The sequence below is a fragment of the Zeus faber genome (genome assembly GCF_960531495.2).
Source record: "Zeus faber genome assembly, chromosome: 2".
NCBI lineage: Eukaryota > Metazoa > Chordata > Actinopteri > Zeiformes > Zeidae > Zeus > Zeus faber.
The window spans coordinates 2776051-2796180 of NC_137189.1; the positions used below are offsets into that span (position 1 = coordinate 2776051).

At 42.0% G+C, this 20130-nt stretch overlaps 1 protein-coding gene across 1 annotated transcript in view; it reads right to left on the bottom strand.

Annotated features, from left to right (window-relative positions):
- Nucleotides 1–20130, bottom strand: part of LOC307248231 (unconventional myosin-VI-like) — a 146117-nt gene that overhangs the window by 96768 nt on the left and 29219 nt on the right. Inside the window, exons 5-11 of the mRNA XM_080024561.1 lie at nucleotides 19324–19453; nucleotides 17001–17106; nucleotides 15840–15895; nucleotides 15405–15502; nucleotides 13789–13953; nucleotides 10417–10497; nucleotides 3765–3945 (exon numbers count right to left, since the gene is read on the bottom strand). Coding sequence (XP_079880687.1) covers nucleotides 3765–3945; nucleotides 10417–10497; nucleotides 13789–13953; nucleotides 15405–15502; nucleotides 15840–15895; nucleotides 17001–17106; nucleotides 19324–19453 — 817 coding nt within the window. The remainder of the gene's footprint in view (nucleotides 1–3764; nucleotides 3946–10416; nucleotides 10498–13788; nucleotides 13954–15404; nucleotides 15503–15839; nucleotides 15896–17000; nucleotides 17107–19323; nucleotides 19454–20130) is intronic.

The following is a 20130-nucleotide window of genomic DNA, read 5'->3' on the forward strand; positions in this document are numbered from 1 at the left end:
ACACACACACACACACACACACACCTTTGTAACCACATCAGAGCGATGGAGTCTACACCACACAACTCACACTATGCAAATGCGTGCCCAGAGCCACAACAAGCACATTTAAAACAAATTGGATGATGGTGACTCATCTCGCTCCACCACCCGACCGGAGGTTGTAGAACCTTGGTGTATCTGCCATGTCCAGATAATCAGGTACGGACAATGTCCGAAGTTGCCCTTTCACACATCAGGAGACGCGTCTACAGTTACACACACACACACACACACACACACACACACACACACACACACACACACACACACACACACACACACACACACACACACACACACACACACACACACACACACACACACACACACACACATCTGTGTGTGTGCACGCACTGGGAGAATTTTGCTGTATAGAGTCAAACTTTCCCTCTTCACCTGTGAACACGTGTGTGTAAAAGAGTGCATCTCTCTCAGGATGGGTATATTTATCCATCTCAATGCGTTTTTCTTTATCTTTGTGTGTGTTTGTGTGAATCACTACATCTTGTCTCTTTTGGTGTTTGGTGCGTGGGCAGGCGCGGATTCATGCACAAGCTAGCCTAGGAGCCCCACGTATGCAAGGGCCCCGGAATGGCTAGACAATTTTTAAGACCGGTTCTAACGAGACTTCACCCATGTGCGTGCGTTCTGCCGTTGTCGTGTTTCAGATACTTTTAGCCTGAAAATTATTAGGGGTCCAGACCACAAATTAATTACATAACATCTACCTTGACTAAAAGCATTACATTACAGCATAATAACAATGAAATTATTAATATCATTAAAATTATCCTCCAGTGGCAAATTGAAAATTTTACAGCCTAAAATCGTCAAAAGCAATTGGAATAGTGTAGTAGTTGTGAAGCTTTTGTTCCATTTATTAGCAGCGTAGAAGCTGAAGGTCGTCGAACCGAGCTCTCTATGCATAAATGCAGTTTCATTATATGATATCTTTCCTATTGGTAAGAGACGGTTTTGCCATTTAGAATACACCTGTTGAATATCACTTAAACCTGAAAGGTCTGATTTTACTTCCTAATTTTATGATGTTTTTTTCTTCTTATACATTCTCCTCCTCTTTTCATTATGAGTCAATTATAGAATCGCTCCGATCTTTAAATGTATGTGTCAGCGGCTGGAATGAAATATGCCTGGGGTATACTCAGACGCACCCTGGAACACACCTTGAGAGCAAATATACTGCCAGTGCTGGGCCTGGCTACTTTCATGCACAGGGACGGGCATGACTGAGGGAAAATTGCGGTGTTTGATCCTCATGTATCAACCATCCAGGACAAAACAAGGTCTGTTTGGAGCTTTACACTGTTACCGCTGACGTCTTGTTACCAAGGAACTGGAAGATCAGACCTGCAGTCTGAATGTCCATTGCCGTCACCAATCATTTTTGCTTTAGTTATTTAGATTTTTATTCTTACACTGTTTTTTATTAATTTTATAATTGTAATTATTTTATCACTCTACTTTGTAAATGCATTTTGCTTTGCTTGCTCTTCTTTTATCACCACTATCGGATGCTTTGTTTTAAAGCAGCATTATGTAACCTTCGGTATTTGGGATTTTGTGCCCCTACAGTTTGAGTGAGATTGCACTTTTACACCACTGTCGTAAAACTTGGTCCGGCGTCCAAAAATTATTTATTTAACCAGACAAATTTGACCCTTATCGGTCAGGTTTCAACAACAGTTTATGTTACAAACGCAGATACAGTATAATGTACAGCTAGGTTACAGCGCCGGGCCTCGCTGCTTCCCGGAGCCGCGGGGAAGGAGGGCGCAGGGATCGGCCCCCTGCTACCGGTGCAGGTACGTAGGCTGAGATGCGGGAACGAGGGGCACCACTGGCCCGTCTCATCTAGGCTGTCGGGGAGGTGGAGTGGCTACGTTTTGCATTATCAGATTTTGACCGGCAAGTTTATAATTTATGTTTTTGGTTTTTTTTTATATATTTTACTAGGATTGCCCCCTGAAAGTCGACGAGTCGAATCATCAGTCGGATACATGTCAATCTAGTGAGATTCGTCCAGTCAAGCAGTTGTTTATTGTATTTTTTTGTCAGTCAGTGTGCATTACAGTAACAGGATAAAACAGATAGAATCTTACAAAATGCACAGGGATAACATTTAAATGATGAATTAGAAATAAGGGGAACCATAAATATATTTTTATATGGGTGATTCGTCCGCATACAGACCCGGTTCTCTGTGTGCCCCAATGGGGAAGAGCAACATGGAGAGCTGATCCCCATTCCCTCATATAAAAGAAGTAAAAACAGTGTGGGGGCAGGGCACAGAGGAACGGGGCACGACTCGTAGACCCGTTAAGATTATTTTCTGCGCATAACGCATGGAGAGGGGGTGATCAGGGAGAGAGTCACAGAGAAAGTGTCCCCGTCATGCACGTTTTTGTTCCATAAGGAGGAGGAGAATAAAATAAAAACTGTTGTGGTGCAACAGTGTAATTATGATAAGAGATTTGAACGTTGACTCGGAATCGTGATGCATCCGTTTTAATTTCTCAACCATCATAAACAACACAGCCTTATGTAGAAGCAGCAGTATTGGGCCAAAAAATACTATATATATATACTATATAAATAATATCAGTAGAAGGGAAAGCAGAAAATTTCCCAAGAAACCTAATGAAACTTGTCGTCACTCACCTCCTGAAACGAATTTATCTGCTAAAAACACATCGAAATGTCCACAAATCTCCCCGTCCCATAGACTTATCCTCTGTGTCTCTAAAGAGCACTGGAATTAACCTTTTGGAGACAAAATACAATTTTCTATATATTATCGGCTCTGCTATCTGCTCCAGAGCTAAAGCCATGTGATGTTGGGTCTATTTCCTCCTTCCGTGTGACGGGGCTTACAGGCGGCGGCGGCGGCAGCAGCAGCAGCAGCAGCGTCACCGCGTCGCCTTGGATGAACCCGGTCAGTTGTCGCAACCCTGGCGGCATCGGAGGAGACGGTGCGATCGATGGGTTCGATCGATAATCGCAGGATGCGAAAAGCCGGGTCAAAAATCGATATGTTGGACTTCAACTGAAGAGGAAGCAGCAGCGGCGGCGGCAACGCAGAATAAAGACGAGGTTTGGTTTCCAGTGATTAAAGCTGCGTTTTGTTTAATCTGTGCTGAAGGATTTGAATTTTGTTTTGGATTTTTGTTAAAATCCTGTTTCCATCTATGCGCTCCAGTCCTGCACCGACCCATCTGACGCTGATGAGCAAATCCACAGTTGACTGAAAATCCCGGAGTGGAATTTCACTTTATGAACCCGGATTTTCGGCCCACACTTTTTATTTTATTGTTTAGAAGAACAATCTTTAATCGTCATAAAGCACACCACACTACAACACGTGCATGCGCACACACACACACACACACACACACACACACACACACACACACGCTTTGGATGGTGGCCGGTGAAATAAGGCCTCTGCGTTTAACCCATCGTGGCTTTTCCTTCCTCCGGGGGCACAGCCAGGAGCAGTGGGCAGCATTCGTGGACGCGCGCGGGGACCAGGTGATGAGTGTCTATCGCTGGTCAGACGATGATGTGTGCATGTTTTTGGGGAGGGTCCTTACTGACTTACTACTGACTCCTTACTGTTAGGTGGAGGAAACCCCATGTGAGCACGGGGAGAACATGCAAACTCCACACAGAAAGGCTCCTATTTGGATACGACCCGGACTCACCCGATGTGCTGCCGGCCTCCTCGAAGTCGATGTTCCCCAGGTGCAGGACGCCGGCCACCACACGGAACAGGTCCAGCTTCTCCTCGTCGTCCAGGCCGATCTTCTTCATGGCCACGCACATGCGGTTGAAGTCGCCCTGGTCGTCCAGTAGGGGGTCCTTCAGGGGCCCAGCCTTCAGGTGCTAGGGGGCCACAGCAAGAGACAGATGTCAGACCGGAGCTTCAGGGTCGCGCCCCATCTCCCCCCTTGCTTTCCCTTTCTCTGTTTCATCCCCGATCGGTTTCTCGCTTTAAATATTTACATCTTTCACTTTCATTCCCTTCTTCTGTCTTTCACAACCTCTCCTTACTTACCACTCCCATTCTTCCCTCTTTTCCATCTTCCACTGCCTATCATTCCCTCCATCCTGCCTTCACTGAGGCTGACCAATTAAGAACCACTGCCTCATTTGCGATGACAAGGGGGGGCTTTCACAAAACATTGATGAATCACTTACACACGATTGACCTTAATCACCCGTTTAGGTTTGATAATCCCTCAACAATTAAAATCCAATGGCAGTCGACTGAACTAAACTGTGACTTTTCCGCTGTTGCGAGGTGGTCGGACTCGGTGAGGACCTTCACGCCGTCAGTTCAGCTACAGGGGATACCACACGATACACCTTAGAAAGCGGCAATAACCCAAACCAACGTTGAAACCACAGCACATCAAACCTGATCCTGCGACAGAGAAATAAGCGAGAACAGATAACACACACACACACACACACACACACACACACACACACACACACACACACACACACACACACACACACACACACACACACACACACACACACACACACACACACACACACACACACACACACACAGAGATAAAAAAGAAGTCGGAAAACATAGGAATGTCACAGGAGAAAGGCGAAAGTTTTGATCCAAGACAAATGTGAGACATATCCACAAATTTGAGCCGTCGGTAATAAATGTTCGACTCAGATCGTCGTCCAACCGCGGTACAAAATGCTGGTGAAATATCTGGATGGAGGCTTTATTTTTTTGTTTTCTTTTCCTGCCTCTGAGGGGGGTGGAGAAAAAAGGTTGGCTCGCTCGGTCTGGATTTAGTTTGGTCAGCAGCAGTATTCCCAACGTTGGTCTATATTGGATTTTCATATCATAAATAATGTTAGTAGGTTTACATGAGGGCTTTACGCTCGTTGCCTTGAACCTAAAAATGGAAGTGGATACATAGATGCATTTCTAGGAGGCCTTCCAAGTGTCCATCAGCACATTTTCTGCTGCGCTTTACCAACCGAGCCGTTCTCTTTGGGGATCCTCCACTGCTCAGCAACATTAGAGGTAAAGTCAAAGCAAAGTTTGGATTTTTGATTTGATCCAAGCCAGAACCAATTAAAAGTCTACTAGAGGCACACAGACTTGTTTTGCATCATTAAATGTAGTTTTGAGAACATTGAATTCACGCAGCAACCACTGTACAGCCGTCACAGAACAGGAAGAATTTTATTTGGGACTAAAATAAAATTTTATCCAACATTACAGTCCCATGGGTATTTTTCAAATAGGTTTTGAATAACAGAAATATGACATTTTATTTCAAACGACTTTTTCCAATTGCCACAGTACCTCCAGAGCATAACGTTGGCTACAGCAGGTTACCAGCAGGAAGCGACGCAACTTCCCGTTTCTAGTCTTTTACGTTAGCGTAATCATGTCGCCAAAAGAGCCGATAGAAACCCTGAAAACCCCTGAAATCAAATGCACTGTTCGTGAGACCATTTATTTTCTAGACTGACAATCATTTTGACTCCTATTAAAAAAAAAAAAGGAGATCTGATGTTTTTTTTTGTTTTTTTTTTTAAGAATAACGTTTGCCCCATTGGATTGCATTCAAGTACAGTGAGAAGCTGCAGCAGGTTGTGCTATCAACAGATATAAATGATCGGAACCAACATTTTAATAAGGCCTGGGCTGGAACTGGTGATCCTATCCTTTCATAGATTTTCTCCTATTAAGTGATGCAAAGGCAATGAAAAGGAATATGATTTGGAAAAAAATATATAAATCCTCTAACAAGTTCTAGAAAGGTGAGGAGTCCTGCACTGGGTAATACCATTCCAACTGTGACATTCCGAGTTCCAGGAAAAGTGGTGAAAAAGCTGCTCAGCTTGACCTCAGTTACACTTTACCGTAGAAGGTGATAAAAAAAGAGAGAGGAGGAGAATACAGAACGGAAAAGAGAGCATGCGTTAAGCAAAATCTATTCTGAGGAGAGATGTGAACCCCCGGCAGGAAGGACGGCAAATACCCAAACGCACGCAGATCGATGAAAAAGAGGAGATTTGGAGTGAAAAAGCAGAGAACAAATCACCTTGTCGTCCTGTGTGACACAAGAAGAAGCATTGTGAGGATGTGGGGAGACATATACAATTTAGTGGCGATCAGACAGGAATGAGGGGTGTGTTTGTTTTGTTCTACCTGAGGTACCAGATGGGTGGGTGGGTTGAGTTAAACACATGAAAAAACACACGATCATCAGACGTTGCAGTGCGGCCACCCCAAGCTTCTGATTAAAACTGTAATTTGACCGATTTCGGGCTTGTTTTCTTTGGTTAGCAACTGATTCAAGAAATATTATTGCATTTAAACATTTCTAGGGTTATTTCTTGAAGAAGAGATCACTTTATAAGCGTACCCGTATTTAAAAAAGACACAGGTTGAAATTATGAAGTTCAAATAACATTTCTATAATGGTGAAAAATTAATTGTTTGAAACTGAAAGACATTACTTTACGTAATAAATCTATAAAACAAAGAACAAAAACTAAAGACACAGCATATACAGTACATTCAAAACCTCAACTTTTCTTTTTGGTTTTTTTTTTTGCATGTGCTGCCATATATATTGTTTCCAATGCTTGATGGCTACAGGGGATATTTTGTTATTTTGTGGCAATATTCATCCATATCGACCGTTTAATGACCAGAACAAGCTACGCTGCTTCAGCAAATTCACTGCGGCTGGCTTTCACCCCCCCCCCCCATGAAAGTAGGGCATTTAAGTAGAAGCATGCAATAGTGATTTCCTCATCTCAAACAATTTATTGAAACAAAAGCCAACAACAGTGGTGGGTACACCACAACAAAAAATGTCAATGTCTCAATAACTTGTCATGTGCCCTTGAGCATCAATTACAGCTTGATAACCACGTCTCATGCTGTTCACAAGTCGACTTAATGTCTGCTGAGGCATGGTACCCCACTCTTCTTGAAGGGTGGTCCTCAGGTCATTGAGGTTCTGGGGTACAGAGTTACAAGCCTCTACACCGTGACTCAGCTGACTCATAGATTATCTATGGGATTCAGGTCTGGAGAAAGTGCAGGCCACTCCATTTGAGGTACCCCAGTCTCCAGCAGCCGTTCCCTAATGATGCGACTTCAATGAGCTGGAGCATTGTCGTCCATGAAGATGAAATTAGGCCTGTGTTGTTCATGCATTGGCACAATGACTGGATTAATGATGTTATTCAGGTAGTATGGGCTTGTCACTGTACCATTCACAAAGTGAAGGGCAGTTCTGGATTGACTAGACACACCTGCCCACACTGTAACACCACCACCACCAAAGGCTCATCTGGTGACAACAGTGGCTGATGCACAGCGCTCTCCTTGACGTCTCCAACATCATTGGCGGCCATCATTTCTGCTCAACATGAATCGACTTTCATCAGAGAACAGCCACGGAGGCCAATGGTTCCTCGTCCAGTGTAAATGCTCCCTGACCCATGCAAGACAATGATGCCTGTGCTTGGTGGTGTGGTCAGGTACCCTTGCATGTCGTCTAGCACATAGACCACGCCAATGTAAATGGTTTTGAATGGTCTGACATGACACTTGGGTGCCTCTCACCTCCCTTAAATGTGCATAGAGTTGAGTGGCATCATCATCCAGTTCCGCAGGGCACTGTTTACAATGAAGCGGTCATCAGTGTGGGATGTGGCCAAAGGACGTCCACTTCTATGCCCTTCTATGACTCTTCTAGTCTCTCTGTATCTCTGTTGCAACCTGCTGATGACACTCTGTGACACTCTAAGCTCAGTGGCCACTTCCCTCTAGAACATCCTGTTTGAAGCCTCGCAATAGCGAGGTACTGTTGATCAATTGTTAGGTGTCGTCTTGGTCTCATGATGTCAAAATGTGAACAGCATGATGAAGAGGACTGTTTAAATACCAATTCTAATTGAACCAGGAAATGTATTGGTCGATTCATGGATCAAACACCTGTCAATTTTTCCGTTCAGCTCCTTGTGAGAGAACAGCAAGTTGTGCAAAAAGTACTGAAACATTGAACAGTTGGACATGCGCATTCAAAAGTTTAGAGAAGGTCAAATTAAGATCACCTCTAAAGATTATAGTGCATTTTAGGTTCATCCTGAAATTTCACCCGAAAGCCGAAGATCCCTAACTTTTTGTGAGTAGTGTATATATATATATATATATATATATATATATATATATATATATATATATATATATATATATATATATATATCTCCATACTTAATCAAATCGAGCGTGGCACTGGGGCGCTGTGATGAAGTGATATTAAAGTAGTGCAGCAAATCGGCCTCCAGCAGCTCACTGGATAATTAAATGTTTGCTGCTCGTCTGGACACAATAATCACCTGGATTCATTCAGAGAAGTTTTTTCTTTTTTTTTTCCTCTAAGTGTGTGTGTGTGTGTGTGTGTGTGTGTGTGTGTGTTGGGTCATGTTTCATAGAAGGCTGTAGTTCCAGAAGGAAGCATAAAAATGCAAATGCAAAATGTTAAAGTGTCTTTGATTCAGTGCTTCAGTACGTGGAGATCACTTCGCCGCGGTGTTAATCTGTCTTTAAGGCAGCGAGTTCTGGGTGCAAATTAGTCTGTTGTCTTGCCGTCCCACTCAGAGGAACGGAAAGGGGATTTAAAGGGATATTCACCCGGCGGTGACACACACGGGGGCAACACATGAAGGGGTCGGGTTTGACGCCGTCTCACTGTGTCTTGTTACTGCATCCAGATCGTTCAAATGCGCATGTCAATCTAATCCAGGGACGAACGTCAAGGTCAAAGTCCGAATTAAAAGATTGTCGATGTGAAAGAAAGAAGATTACCAATGCAGTTTGCGGTGTGTGTGTGTGTGTGTGTGTGTGTGTGTGTGTGTGTGTGTGTGTGTGTGTGTGTGTGTGTGTGTGTGTGTGTGTGTGTGTGTGCATGTGTGTAAATGCTCTGAGCAGGGTGGGTCATTTGTAGCGGCAGCCTATAAATATGAATTATTCGGATGGGAAAAAGTCACGTTGACAAGAACCAACGCAGACATCGCACGTAGAAGTTGTTTGTACCTGAACATTTACAATTTGTTTATTATTGCAAGAATGAATATTTGATTAAATTCCAAATGTTAATAAATAAATCTACAATAAAACAAGAAAAATCGTTATTTTAATCCCAGTGAGAAACGGGGTCCATTCATATACAGTATATTGTGTGTGCATATATATATATATATATATATATATATATATATATATATATATATATATATATATATATATATATATATATATATAGATATATATATAGATATAGATATAGATATAGTATATGATATCAGTTTATTCTGTATATATACACCGTATATATTTATTGTGGGTTTTTTTAATTTTTTACTACTGTATTCCTATAGCTAATACTAATGAACTTTCTTTGTCTATAAATTCTCTCTATCACCTTGTTACCGCACCTATTTGGCACCTACTGGACATCCACATGTCCTGGAAGCGAGATTCTGCTTTTATTCTTTCCTGTTTCTGACTTTTTGTGAGGGTTTTTTTCTGGAAATTATGGTTGAATTATTCCAAAACGAGGGTGTGTGGAGCCCTCTGTGGTGAGCGGCAACGACCTGCATCTGACCCAACAGCGCTGCTGGTTCCATTAACATTTTAACGACAGGAGCTCAATGAATAACCTGCTGAAAATAAGTGACTTCTTCTTTTTATTGTGGGGTCTGTTTTTTTATGCATTGATTAAGTAGAAAGGAGCAGAGAAGAGATGTGATGAGATGTTCCGTAACATAACCTCTCAGCTCTGATATTTAACTCGCATTCAGGCTCAATCAGGGCTTTCTGCTGGAGGGTTTGCAGAATGGGCCTTTGTTGGAGGAAAAGTTCTAACAGAAATTCTCGTTTTTTTGGAAACAGAGTGAGCCGCAGCCTTTAGCTAAACCCCAAAATCAATGCTCCCTCCCTCCCTCCCAAAAAACCCTGTCTCCTCCTCCAGACGTCTAGAGGAGCAAAACACGTCATAGAACAACCCTGAATCCAACACCATGTACTGTATATATGGTCGGTGAAAAAAAAAAAGTAAAACTGAAGGTAAAACTGGCTGCCTGGGACCGTGGCAGCACCCCCCGCAGGTGGAGCAGGGAATGGGTTAGGAGAGGTTGACTGATGCCAGACAGAGCAGAGTGAGAGGAGGAAGAGGAGGAAGAGGAAGAGGAGAAGGAGGAGGAGGAGGAGGAAGGCACAAAACGCGAGGTGGAAACTGTTCTGTACTGTGAACAACGTGCTACGATGCCATAATCCGTATTCCGTACCTCGGGGCTCTTGCGGTTCTGTGGGATCTGTTTGTCCGTTTCTTTGTTTGCAAAGAAGCGCGTGCATCCTCTGTTCAGGTACTGGAAAAGACAAAGACAAAACAAGAGTTTTTCATCAAATGTTATGAAACCAAGATGTAGATCTACCCCTCTACTTCTCCTACTGTTTGTGTATAAAACAAGCAGATTTGTAGACCCTTCACCCAAAAGCCCAGGTCCAAACAGTTTTAATCAGGGTATAGCTAGAGAGAGGGAACTGAACCCCCAACCCTGGCAGCATGTGCGTGTGTGCATGTGTGTGTCTGTGTGATATAGCGCTTGCAACCTGTTACTCTTTTGGCCTTGAGCTTAAGAGCCATTTTCACAAAAGCCATTTCAGGTTCTTAATGTCCTCATCCAGCTCCTGAACCTTCCTCCGTCAGTTCAGATTCGGGGAAACAGTGTCTCAAAGACTCCAACGTCCCAGATGCAGGGGGAGATAAAATGCTGACAGCCAAGCTTTCTTTAAAGCAGAAGACCATGGCGTCCCGAGTGTCCAAGAGAGATCAAAGAGTCCAGAGCATCCCCAGAGGACTCCTGCAACTGCTTCTTTTTAGTATCTACACTCCACCAGCACTATCTGAGATGGACGGGAAGCAAAGCCTTAATTACAGTGCCTAAAGCATCCAGAGACATCAGGCAAGAGCAGCCAGAGATACCAAAGCGTCTAGAGAGTCCAGAGGGATCACAGTCCAGAGTCAAGCGCCTTGAGAAAGATCAGAGTCCAGAGTGCCCAAAGATATCAGAGTCCAGAGTCCAGAGTCCAGAGCGTCCAGAGAGATCACAGTCCAGAGTCAAGAGCGTCCAGAGAGATAAGAGTCCAGAGTCAAGAGCGTCCAGAGGGATCAGAGTCAAGAGCATCCAGAGAGATCAGAGTCAAGAACGATCAGAGTCCAGAGTCAAGAGCGTCCAGAGAGCTCACAGTCCAGAGTCAAGAGCGTCCAGAAGGATCAGAGTCCAGAGTCAAGAGCATCCAGAGAGATCAGAGACCAGAGTCAAGAGGGTCCAGTGAGATAAGAGTCCAGAGTCAAGAGCATCCAGTGAGATAAGAGTCCAGAGCATCCAGAAAGATCAGAGTCAAGAGTGTCCAGAGAGATCAGAGTTCAGAGTAAAGAGCGTCCAGAAAGATCTGAGTCCAGAGTCAAGAGCATCCAGAGAGATCAGAGTCCAGAGTCAACAGCGTCCAGAGAGATCACAGTCCAGAGCGTCCAGAGAGATAAGAGTGCAGAGAGAGTCCCGAGTGTGCAGAACGTCCTCAGAGAACTCATTTCATTGCTGCTGGGGCTTATATGCATCTATAAGCTCCACCACTAACTCTGCTGCTGCAGATTACACACACACACACACACACACACACACACACACACACACACACACACACACACACACACACACACACACACACACACACACACACACACACTCTCTCTCTCTTAAGGGTAAACGCCGTCCTGTGTCACAGCCATTGTGTAAACCTCAGTGGGTTTCATTAAAGAAACGTTATAGATACATTGGAGCGCGGCTCAAACTCTCTTAGGTTCCTTCAACTTAAACCCCCGAAAACAAAAACTCCACAAATCTCCTTTACTCCCCAACACCAGGAGGAAAAGTGCAGATTAATGAAGTTATTAGAAGCAGGAAGCTGCGCCGGAAGGCTGAGAAAACATAAATTAGAGCAAACAGCTTAATACAGCACGGGGGAAGCCGGCGGGGCGAGGCCTGGAGAGGAGACGGAGGAGGAGGAGACAATATTCAATTGTGAGGGAGACACTGAAGGAACTGCTGGAAGAAGAAGAAGAAGAAAGCCACTGCGACTTGCTAGACTTCTGTTCCCTGTTCCCTGATCCATTTGATGTGGATCTGCTTTGGTTAAAAAAGCAAAAGGGTGGGGGGGTTTTGCTAAATGCATAGTTTCAAACGGGCTGAAGCCATCTGATGAATCAGACTTTCTTTTTTTTTTTTTTCCCATCCTATTTGTTTTTAGTTGGGCGAATCAGAGGTCGACTCGTTTTGTCCAGAGTTCGATTTGGGAATCGATAGAAATCCGAGCGCATTTCGGTGACATCACCCAAGGATGTGGAGGTTTAATCACACGGCCGCACTTCCTCAGTTCATGATAAACGCTCAACAACACAAACACAATGACAAAGTTTGTGGTCCAACAACTTGGCTCTGTGTTGCCACCTCCTGGTGGTACGAGACACCAGCAGAAGAAACCACTCCCAAGCGTCTCCTCTTTCAACACCATAACAAGGGGAAACCTTTGTTTGGATTGACCCAGTGTTTATTTTTGGAATCTTCATGTTAAAAATGTATTCATTTTAATGATACAAATTAAACATTTATTCCAGATGTGATTTCCTCATGCCGGACCTGATTCATAAGGTGAAAAAACTTGAAGCCCTGCCATATATTTGATCCAGCTGACACCTCTGGATTGTCACAATTAGTGAATCCAAACAATATTGGTCAAAATAACAGGGAGGGATTTTTATTTGTCTGAATCTGGTAAACCCAATAGTTTTATTTATTTGCAGTGATAATTCATACAAGTCACAAGCAACAGATATACAGCAGCAACAAAGAAAGGACGCTCGTCCATAAATATCATCCGTTTCATTAAGCAGACGAAAATCAATGTTCAACAATCTCCTGCTCAAAATAATAAATAGCCGCTTCACCGTTTTCCCCAAAATCTTTCCCTTTAACTAAACTCCCATCTCAGTCTTGAGCGTAATATTAATATTAGACGATTTAAAAAGCATCTCCAAAAAATGTTCATGACCATTCCATGTTTTTTGGGGACTTCTGATGACAGATATTACCCCTGCAGACAAAACAAATAGTATTTTGATTCTCTGGTGACATTTGTATTGATAGAGATGAGACAGAGTAGATAATATAGCGACGACATCATATAGTTGACCGTCAAATATATCTGTGCACACGGTGCCAGATTTTGAGGGAAATCTAGTTAAATTTTGTCAAAGTATTCAGAATCTTTGAATATCATTGACAAAAATCAATCCGGGATGTAATCAGTATTCACTTGATCATTTGATTCAATTGATGCTGTTTTCTGGATGAGTATTGGTCTGAACTATAACACTCCTTAAAAGACAACATTTAACCATAAGGATATTTCCATAACCAAAGCTCCAGACGATATCCAGTCTCATATCATAATATCGACATGACAACAATGTCTCTCTCAGCCCTACATTCCTGTTTCTCTTCTGAACGGCGGATCATTCGGCAGGTATTTCCCATTAGTTGCTCACCCACAACCCAAATCCCTCCCTCCCTCCCTCTCTCCCTCCCTCCCCATCTCACCCTGAAGGTGTCCGGGGAGCAGAGGTGGAACTTGTGCCGGATGTCCTCCGAGGCCCCAGCACACAGTCTGTAGAAGATGTGGTAGTTCCTCTCCTCTGAGCTCTGCCGGCAGATCCTGGACTTCTCCAGCAGGTAGTGTGACACGAAGCCACCCACCACCGTGTTCTGCACAACACACGTGTGTCAGTCACACGGCGAGCCCAAGAGGCCACACCAAGTCTAGAGTTCCTCAAAAATAATAATAATAAGAAGAAGAAGAAGAAGACGAAGAAGAAGACGAAGAAGAAGAAGAAGAAGAAGAAGAAGAAAAATAATAACAATAAACTTTATTTGTAATTATGTAAGTCAAAATTCTTTACATTAAAATAAGTAATCAGATAATGACAATAAAAGCAAAGCAACATCCATTTACAAAGAATAATAAAATAATTTAAGGAATGAAATAAATCAAAAACAGGGTAAGAATAAGCGTTCCTCAGCCAATTATTTCTTATTTCAATGGAGCCTTGGATTTTACTATCATGGCGAACCAAAATACACAAAAGAAAATACCCATTAAAATATCCATTACTCTCCATTAAAGCCAAACATTCCCACCTCAGCCTCTTTTCTTAAGCTGCGGCTTTGTGTACAGCAGCAAAATAAGCATCACGGCGACGTTGCTTCAACTCAGTAAGATTTTTAAATTGTTGTTTTGGTTTACATCCATACTTTAGCTGCTGCAAGTTAAAATGTGAGCTGATGTATTGAATGAATTGTCACAGTTACAACATAATGGCCTGAACGCAAATATTTGAGCAGATCGTGATCTGTTTTTGTGAAATAGAAACATGTGATTGTGGAATCTATCAAAGTTTATTAAAAAGCATTTCAAGCCAAAGCTAGAAATGTGAGTCAGTGGGGCCGAGGGGATCGGGACCGTGAAGTTTAACTATTAATCATTTTGCTGGGGACCCCCTGGAACACCTCCAAGGACCCCCTGGGGGGTGTCCCCAGACCCCCCATTGAGACCCCGACCCCCATCATCATCTTCTCTTCTCGAAAACCAAACCAAACCGCTGTTATTTTGGTGCATGCACATAATCAACTGCACAATAAGCTCATTGACTTTGGAGAGCTAACTCAGAGTGGAGGCACTTAAGCACCTTGCCCGACCATTTGGGATTTTTTTTTTTGTTGGTTGTTTTTACTACTATTGTGCAAAGTCAGTTGCTGTGGCAACGTCCAACATACGCTAACCTGACAACGTGGCGAATAAGAGCTTGACAGGAACACGGCAACGCCTGAATAAGTGTTTGTTTTGTTTTATTTGTGGTTTAATAAACGCTGCTAGGGGATGGTAGCTCAGGAGGTAGAGTTGGTGGTCTAGTGATCTAAAGGTTGCTGGTTCGATCCCAGGCTCCTCCTGCTAGCATGCTGTAGTGTCCTTGAGCAAGACACTTAACCCCTAATTGCTCCTGATGGCTGCGTCCGTCGGTCTTTGACAATTGTAAGTCGCTTTGGATAAAAGCGTCTGATCAATGACTAAATATAAATGTATATAAATATAAATATATATATATAATATATATAATCACTGTCTGGACGTTAGAAGGAGCGTGGAACTGTGTCAGCACCTTCTCGTTGAAGTGGATTTCCACAAACTTCCCGAAGCGGCTGCTGTTGTTGTTCCGCACGGTCTTGGCGTTCCCGAAAGCTTCCAGCAAGGGATTGGCTGAAGAGGAGGAAGAGGACAGATGGATATGAGATATTATATTGGATATTGAGAAATATGTAGCAAACCAAAAAAAACCAGCAATATACAATAGCCTAAAATTGTACTTATTTTAAATGTAAATGCTGTTTAGCAAAGATCATATTTAGTGTATATATTTTTCTTAAAATGTTCTATATATATTTTCTTTCCTCACTTCTTTGTCACTCATTTTACTGTATGTCCTGTATGTAGTTGAGAGTCTGACAACCAGAATCGGATTAAACTGAAAAGAAACAAGTGAATCTTACCTTAAAATAAGATAAAATAAGAAAAGATAAGACTTTATTAAATTTACCTTCCACTATTCTTTCATCGATGTCCTGGCCGGTTCCGTACGACGTCGTCAGGTACCTCATTGAAACAAGGGGAAGAAAAGGAGAATGAAAGGAAAGGTAGGAATGAAAGGTAGAAAGGGACTATAAAATAACATTAAGTTAATCAAGTTTAATTTCGCCTTATATTTAATGTTATATTAAATGTTGTATTTAATATTTAATGTTTAATGATAGTGACACCAGTGATAGATTTACACTGAAACCATGTCCTAGAGATCTACGTTTTTATTTATGATTTCTGTTTTCTAAAGGTTTATATCAAGCTCCACCCTTTGGATCAAGGCCGGGCTTCACTGCGGCCTTTAAAGTGGTGATCCTTAACAAAGTCTCAGAATTCACTTTTTTTTTAAGTTAAATTTAAATTTGAAACTTTAACTTCCTTTTCTTCTAAAGTTTGCACTTTTCCAATGGATTTTTTTTTTGTTTTGTTTTTTTTCTTGGTCACTTGAGGTGGTGGGAATATTATTTCCTCTGAATGTTTGAATGTTCATCTGTATCAACAGTTTACTGACCACAACTGCCTTTCACTTCTTAATCATGTGGCGGACCCCTCCACCAACAATGGAAACAGCATAGAGGAGCAAATTCAGAACATATAAATATATATATAAAATATATTGAATGGCTGATTCTTTAAAAGTGCAAGTTGAAAAAAACATATCTAATATGGGATTTTCCTCTCACAATAATCCCACGGATTACCACTTTAAAGTGACTTTTTTTCCACAGTAACAAGATTCAAGAGGTTAACATTGCTTATACTAGAAACCCAGCATTTAAATCAAAAATAAATGGAATAAATGTAAAATATTGGATTTTTAAAATAAATAATCTTTAATGATATTAATTTCCACTTTTAATGTGAAAGGAATCTCATTATTGCTGCTCATACTGATTTGTGGTGCAGGTTATTAGAAGTATTATTATTAATATCATTGATATGATATAATAATTGTTAGATATGTATCGAACCCTAACCTAATCTAACCCTATCTAATAACAATGTATTTGTAATGTTATAATTATTAATTGCAGTAGCATCATTATTAACAGTTGCATTACTCCAAGGTATTGGGAGGAAAGTGTAAAGTTATTTTAAAGGCTCGTGGTTGTGTACAAACCTCAGAACAAACTTTGTGTTTTCCGTCTTCCCGGCGCCAGATTCTCCCGAAACAATGATGGACTGACTGAGCTTCAACACCTTCATGTCCCGGTACGCCTTGTCAGCTGATGGAGAGAGAATAAATATTCATCATAGACAAATAGTTCAAGAAAGAGAGCGATAAAGAGCAAGAGAGAGAGAGAGAGCGAGAGAGAGAGAGCGAGAGAGAGAGAGAGAGAGAGAGGAAGGAAAGAGCGATAAATCTCTCCTGTGTCTGGAGGTTGCAAGCCTGACCTTGTTCCAAAGACGACATTAAAGTCGCGACACAGCTTCAGCACGAAGGAACCCTGGGAAACATTTGCGTAACATCGCCCTCCGGAGGACGGTAGTGGAACGACACCACCATGGCATTTCTACCGGACTTCAATGTGAGAATCCGGAGGAATCTAGGAAATACTTTGTTTTGATGTCTAAAGTGAACTCACATACACAAACTCATCAAAATTCAGGTTCATGAAGTAGAGTCAGCGGTCATAGAACAATGGGAAAGAAACGTTGAAGGAAAAAAACAAAAAAAAACAAGGATCAGTTCAGGTGAGAATTTGATCTGTGTTTGAGGAAATCTAGTATTTCAAGGAGTAAAAATTAACAACAGTAAAAAGCATGATGTAAAAGCCTTTATTATCATGGCTACATCGATTAAAAAGCCAACGAGGAAACATGTCAACTTCATAATCAATATGGTCATGATAACAAAGGCTTATTATTTGATCACACTTGTTCTCGTAATATTATATTAATATTACTGTCTATCCACCCCTCATTATTGGTCCAAACACTCCGCATAAAACACACATTTTAGCCCGTTTACTAGTCAACACACACATTTTATTACTGAGCATTTTCCTGATGACGGCTCACACTTTCAGTGTTTTAATATCATTTCTATTTTTGGGGTTTTGGAAAGATTTTGTAAGAAACCTTCCTTAAAATATCTCCTGGTTCCATTGACAACTACAGTAACAGGTATTGTAGTCATAGTTACTTCATTATGCTGTATTTTGTATTGTATTTGTTAAAGCAATGGCACTTCCGTTTTTTCCAAATATTCGCTTGGTAAACATAATTTCATGTTGCTTTGTGGTGAAATGTCCCTTTAAGGTTGTGGTGGGGGGATGGTGTGGTTTAAGCAGCCACACCTGTCTCGGGTCTAGGCAATTGGGCCCGGGATCAGGGTGGCTGTACGCTTGTTGCTCGTCAGAGCAATCAACGAGCAATACAATAAACTTTCTCTACAATAAACTGGTGTGTTTTAGGCTTGGGAGCAAAATTCCAAGCGCAAATATATTTGGCGGGGGGCATAATTTAATGTGGCAAATGCGGTCTGCCCCTTCCAGAAGTGCAGGATTTATTATTTACAAGTAAAGTATTTGCACAAAAACATCCAGCAACAGAAAGCAACCGGGAGACGTGCGTCCCCATTTTTTGGAATGGGATGGAACAGGACAGACCCTTAACTCAGTTGTGTATAAAAATTTTGTTTTATTCATGTAGAAAACAAACAAAAATAAATATATATAAAATAAAAAGACAGTCAGAAACCTGTGCACAACACTGTCTGGAGGAGAAACAAAAAAATAAAAATATATAAAATACGCCACTCTGAATTCTCTGAGTAAGGTTTGTGTTTTTCCATTTTCCATACAAGTAAGAAACTAAGGAAACAAAATTAATCAAAATCTTTTTCGATGAGATTATATTATATGTTGCTATAATATAATCACAAGATTTGTATAGTGAGCGGCAGGTACCAAGCAGCGCATGGGGGGGGCTGGAGGGTGCCGGACCATCGGGGCGCCCGTGATCTGCGCTCCGCTGTGCTGCTCCAAAATTCCCAGAACCGGAGCTGGGGTCTATGTGTGTTCTCTTTTCTTTTTTTGAGCACCTGCTTCTTTTAAAGTCTCTGCACAGGACTGTAGAGCAGGGAAGTGAGATCTCATCACCAGCGATTACTCTACAGCCCTGACCGAAGAGGGGGAGAGCCTCCTCCCCTTATCTCCCTCTTCCACTCTACCTCTACCTTCAGTATATGGTAAACTGCACTTACACCGCTTCAATGTTCAGATTTTTCCTGGCGAATTTTTTTTTTCATCTATCATGAATGTCAATCGCAATCGATGGAGTCGATTGCCAATGGACGACATAATGTTAAATCTGCCCAAGCCTGGTGTGTTTGCAACATCTCTGCCTGTGTCTCTGTGTCGGAGAGCCCTGAAAACGCCACTCGGTGGCGTGTGGCGGGCCCAACTCCCACAAAGGTATCATATGTTTCAGCCACTCACCGATGGCGTAGACATGCGGCGGCAGCGTGCCCAGCGAGCGGCCGCGGTACTTCTGGATAGTTTCTAGGGCGTAGAGTTTGGGGATGTCATAGTACGGGTTCACTGCGATCAGGATGTTGGCCACGAACGTCTGACGGACACAAGAGTAACAACACAGACTGAGAAATACACTTTTCTGGCATTAAGACCTTTTTAAAGGACATTTATGGCTTGTTTTTGGACAAACCATCTCTGTACGAGTCAATAAAGTACTATGGCTTTGGAACAGAGAGGTTAGTATCAGTTAGAACCAGAGTTATGGTTATAAACTAAAGGATTTTTTTAAACTGTTGTTGGAACAGTTTCATTTTGGTCAAACAGCAAGGGAAGTGATTAGGAACTGGTATAAATAATCAAACCATTCGTTTCAGCGGTAGGTTTAGGGTTTTAGAATTGTTGACTCTGAATTGACTAATTTTGAATTAAAAAATGGGTAACTCGGACAAAACGTTTATGTTGAAATTAAGACCACATTAATTCAAATTTCAACACTAGTTTATCATTTTAAAGGATTCAGCTGCTTACAAATCATGCTGCATGGTGGCAATGGACTGGGTTCGACTGAATGACAAGGAATGAATGATAGAAGCGACATTGTGCGCAGTATGTCCAGCTACACATTTGTAAAACCTTGCACTTCTCTAGATGAACCTGGATGCAGCATTGAAACTTAGACTGAAAGTGCTATTATAGTGGCCACTGTGGGCCAAGAGGTATTCTGTTCTGGAGTGGATTTCAAGTTCTCAACCTGCAATGCAACTCTTTATT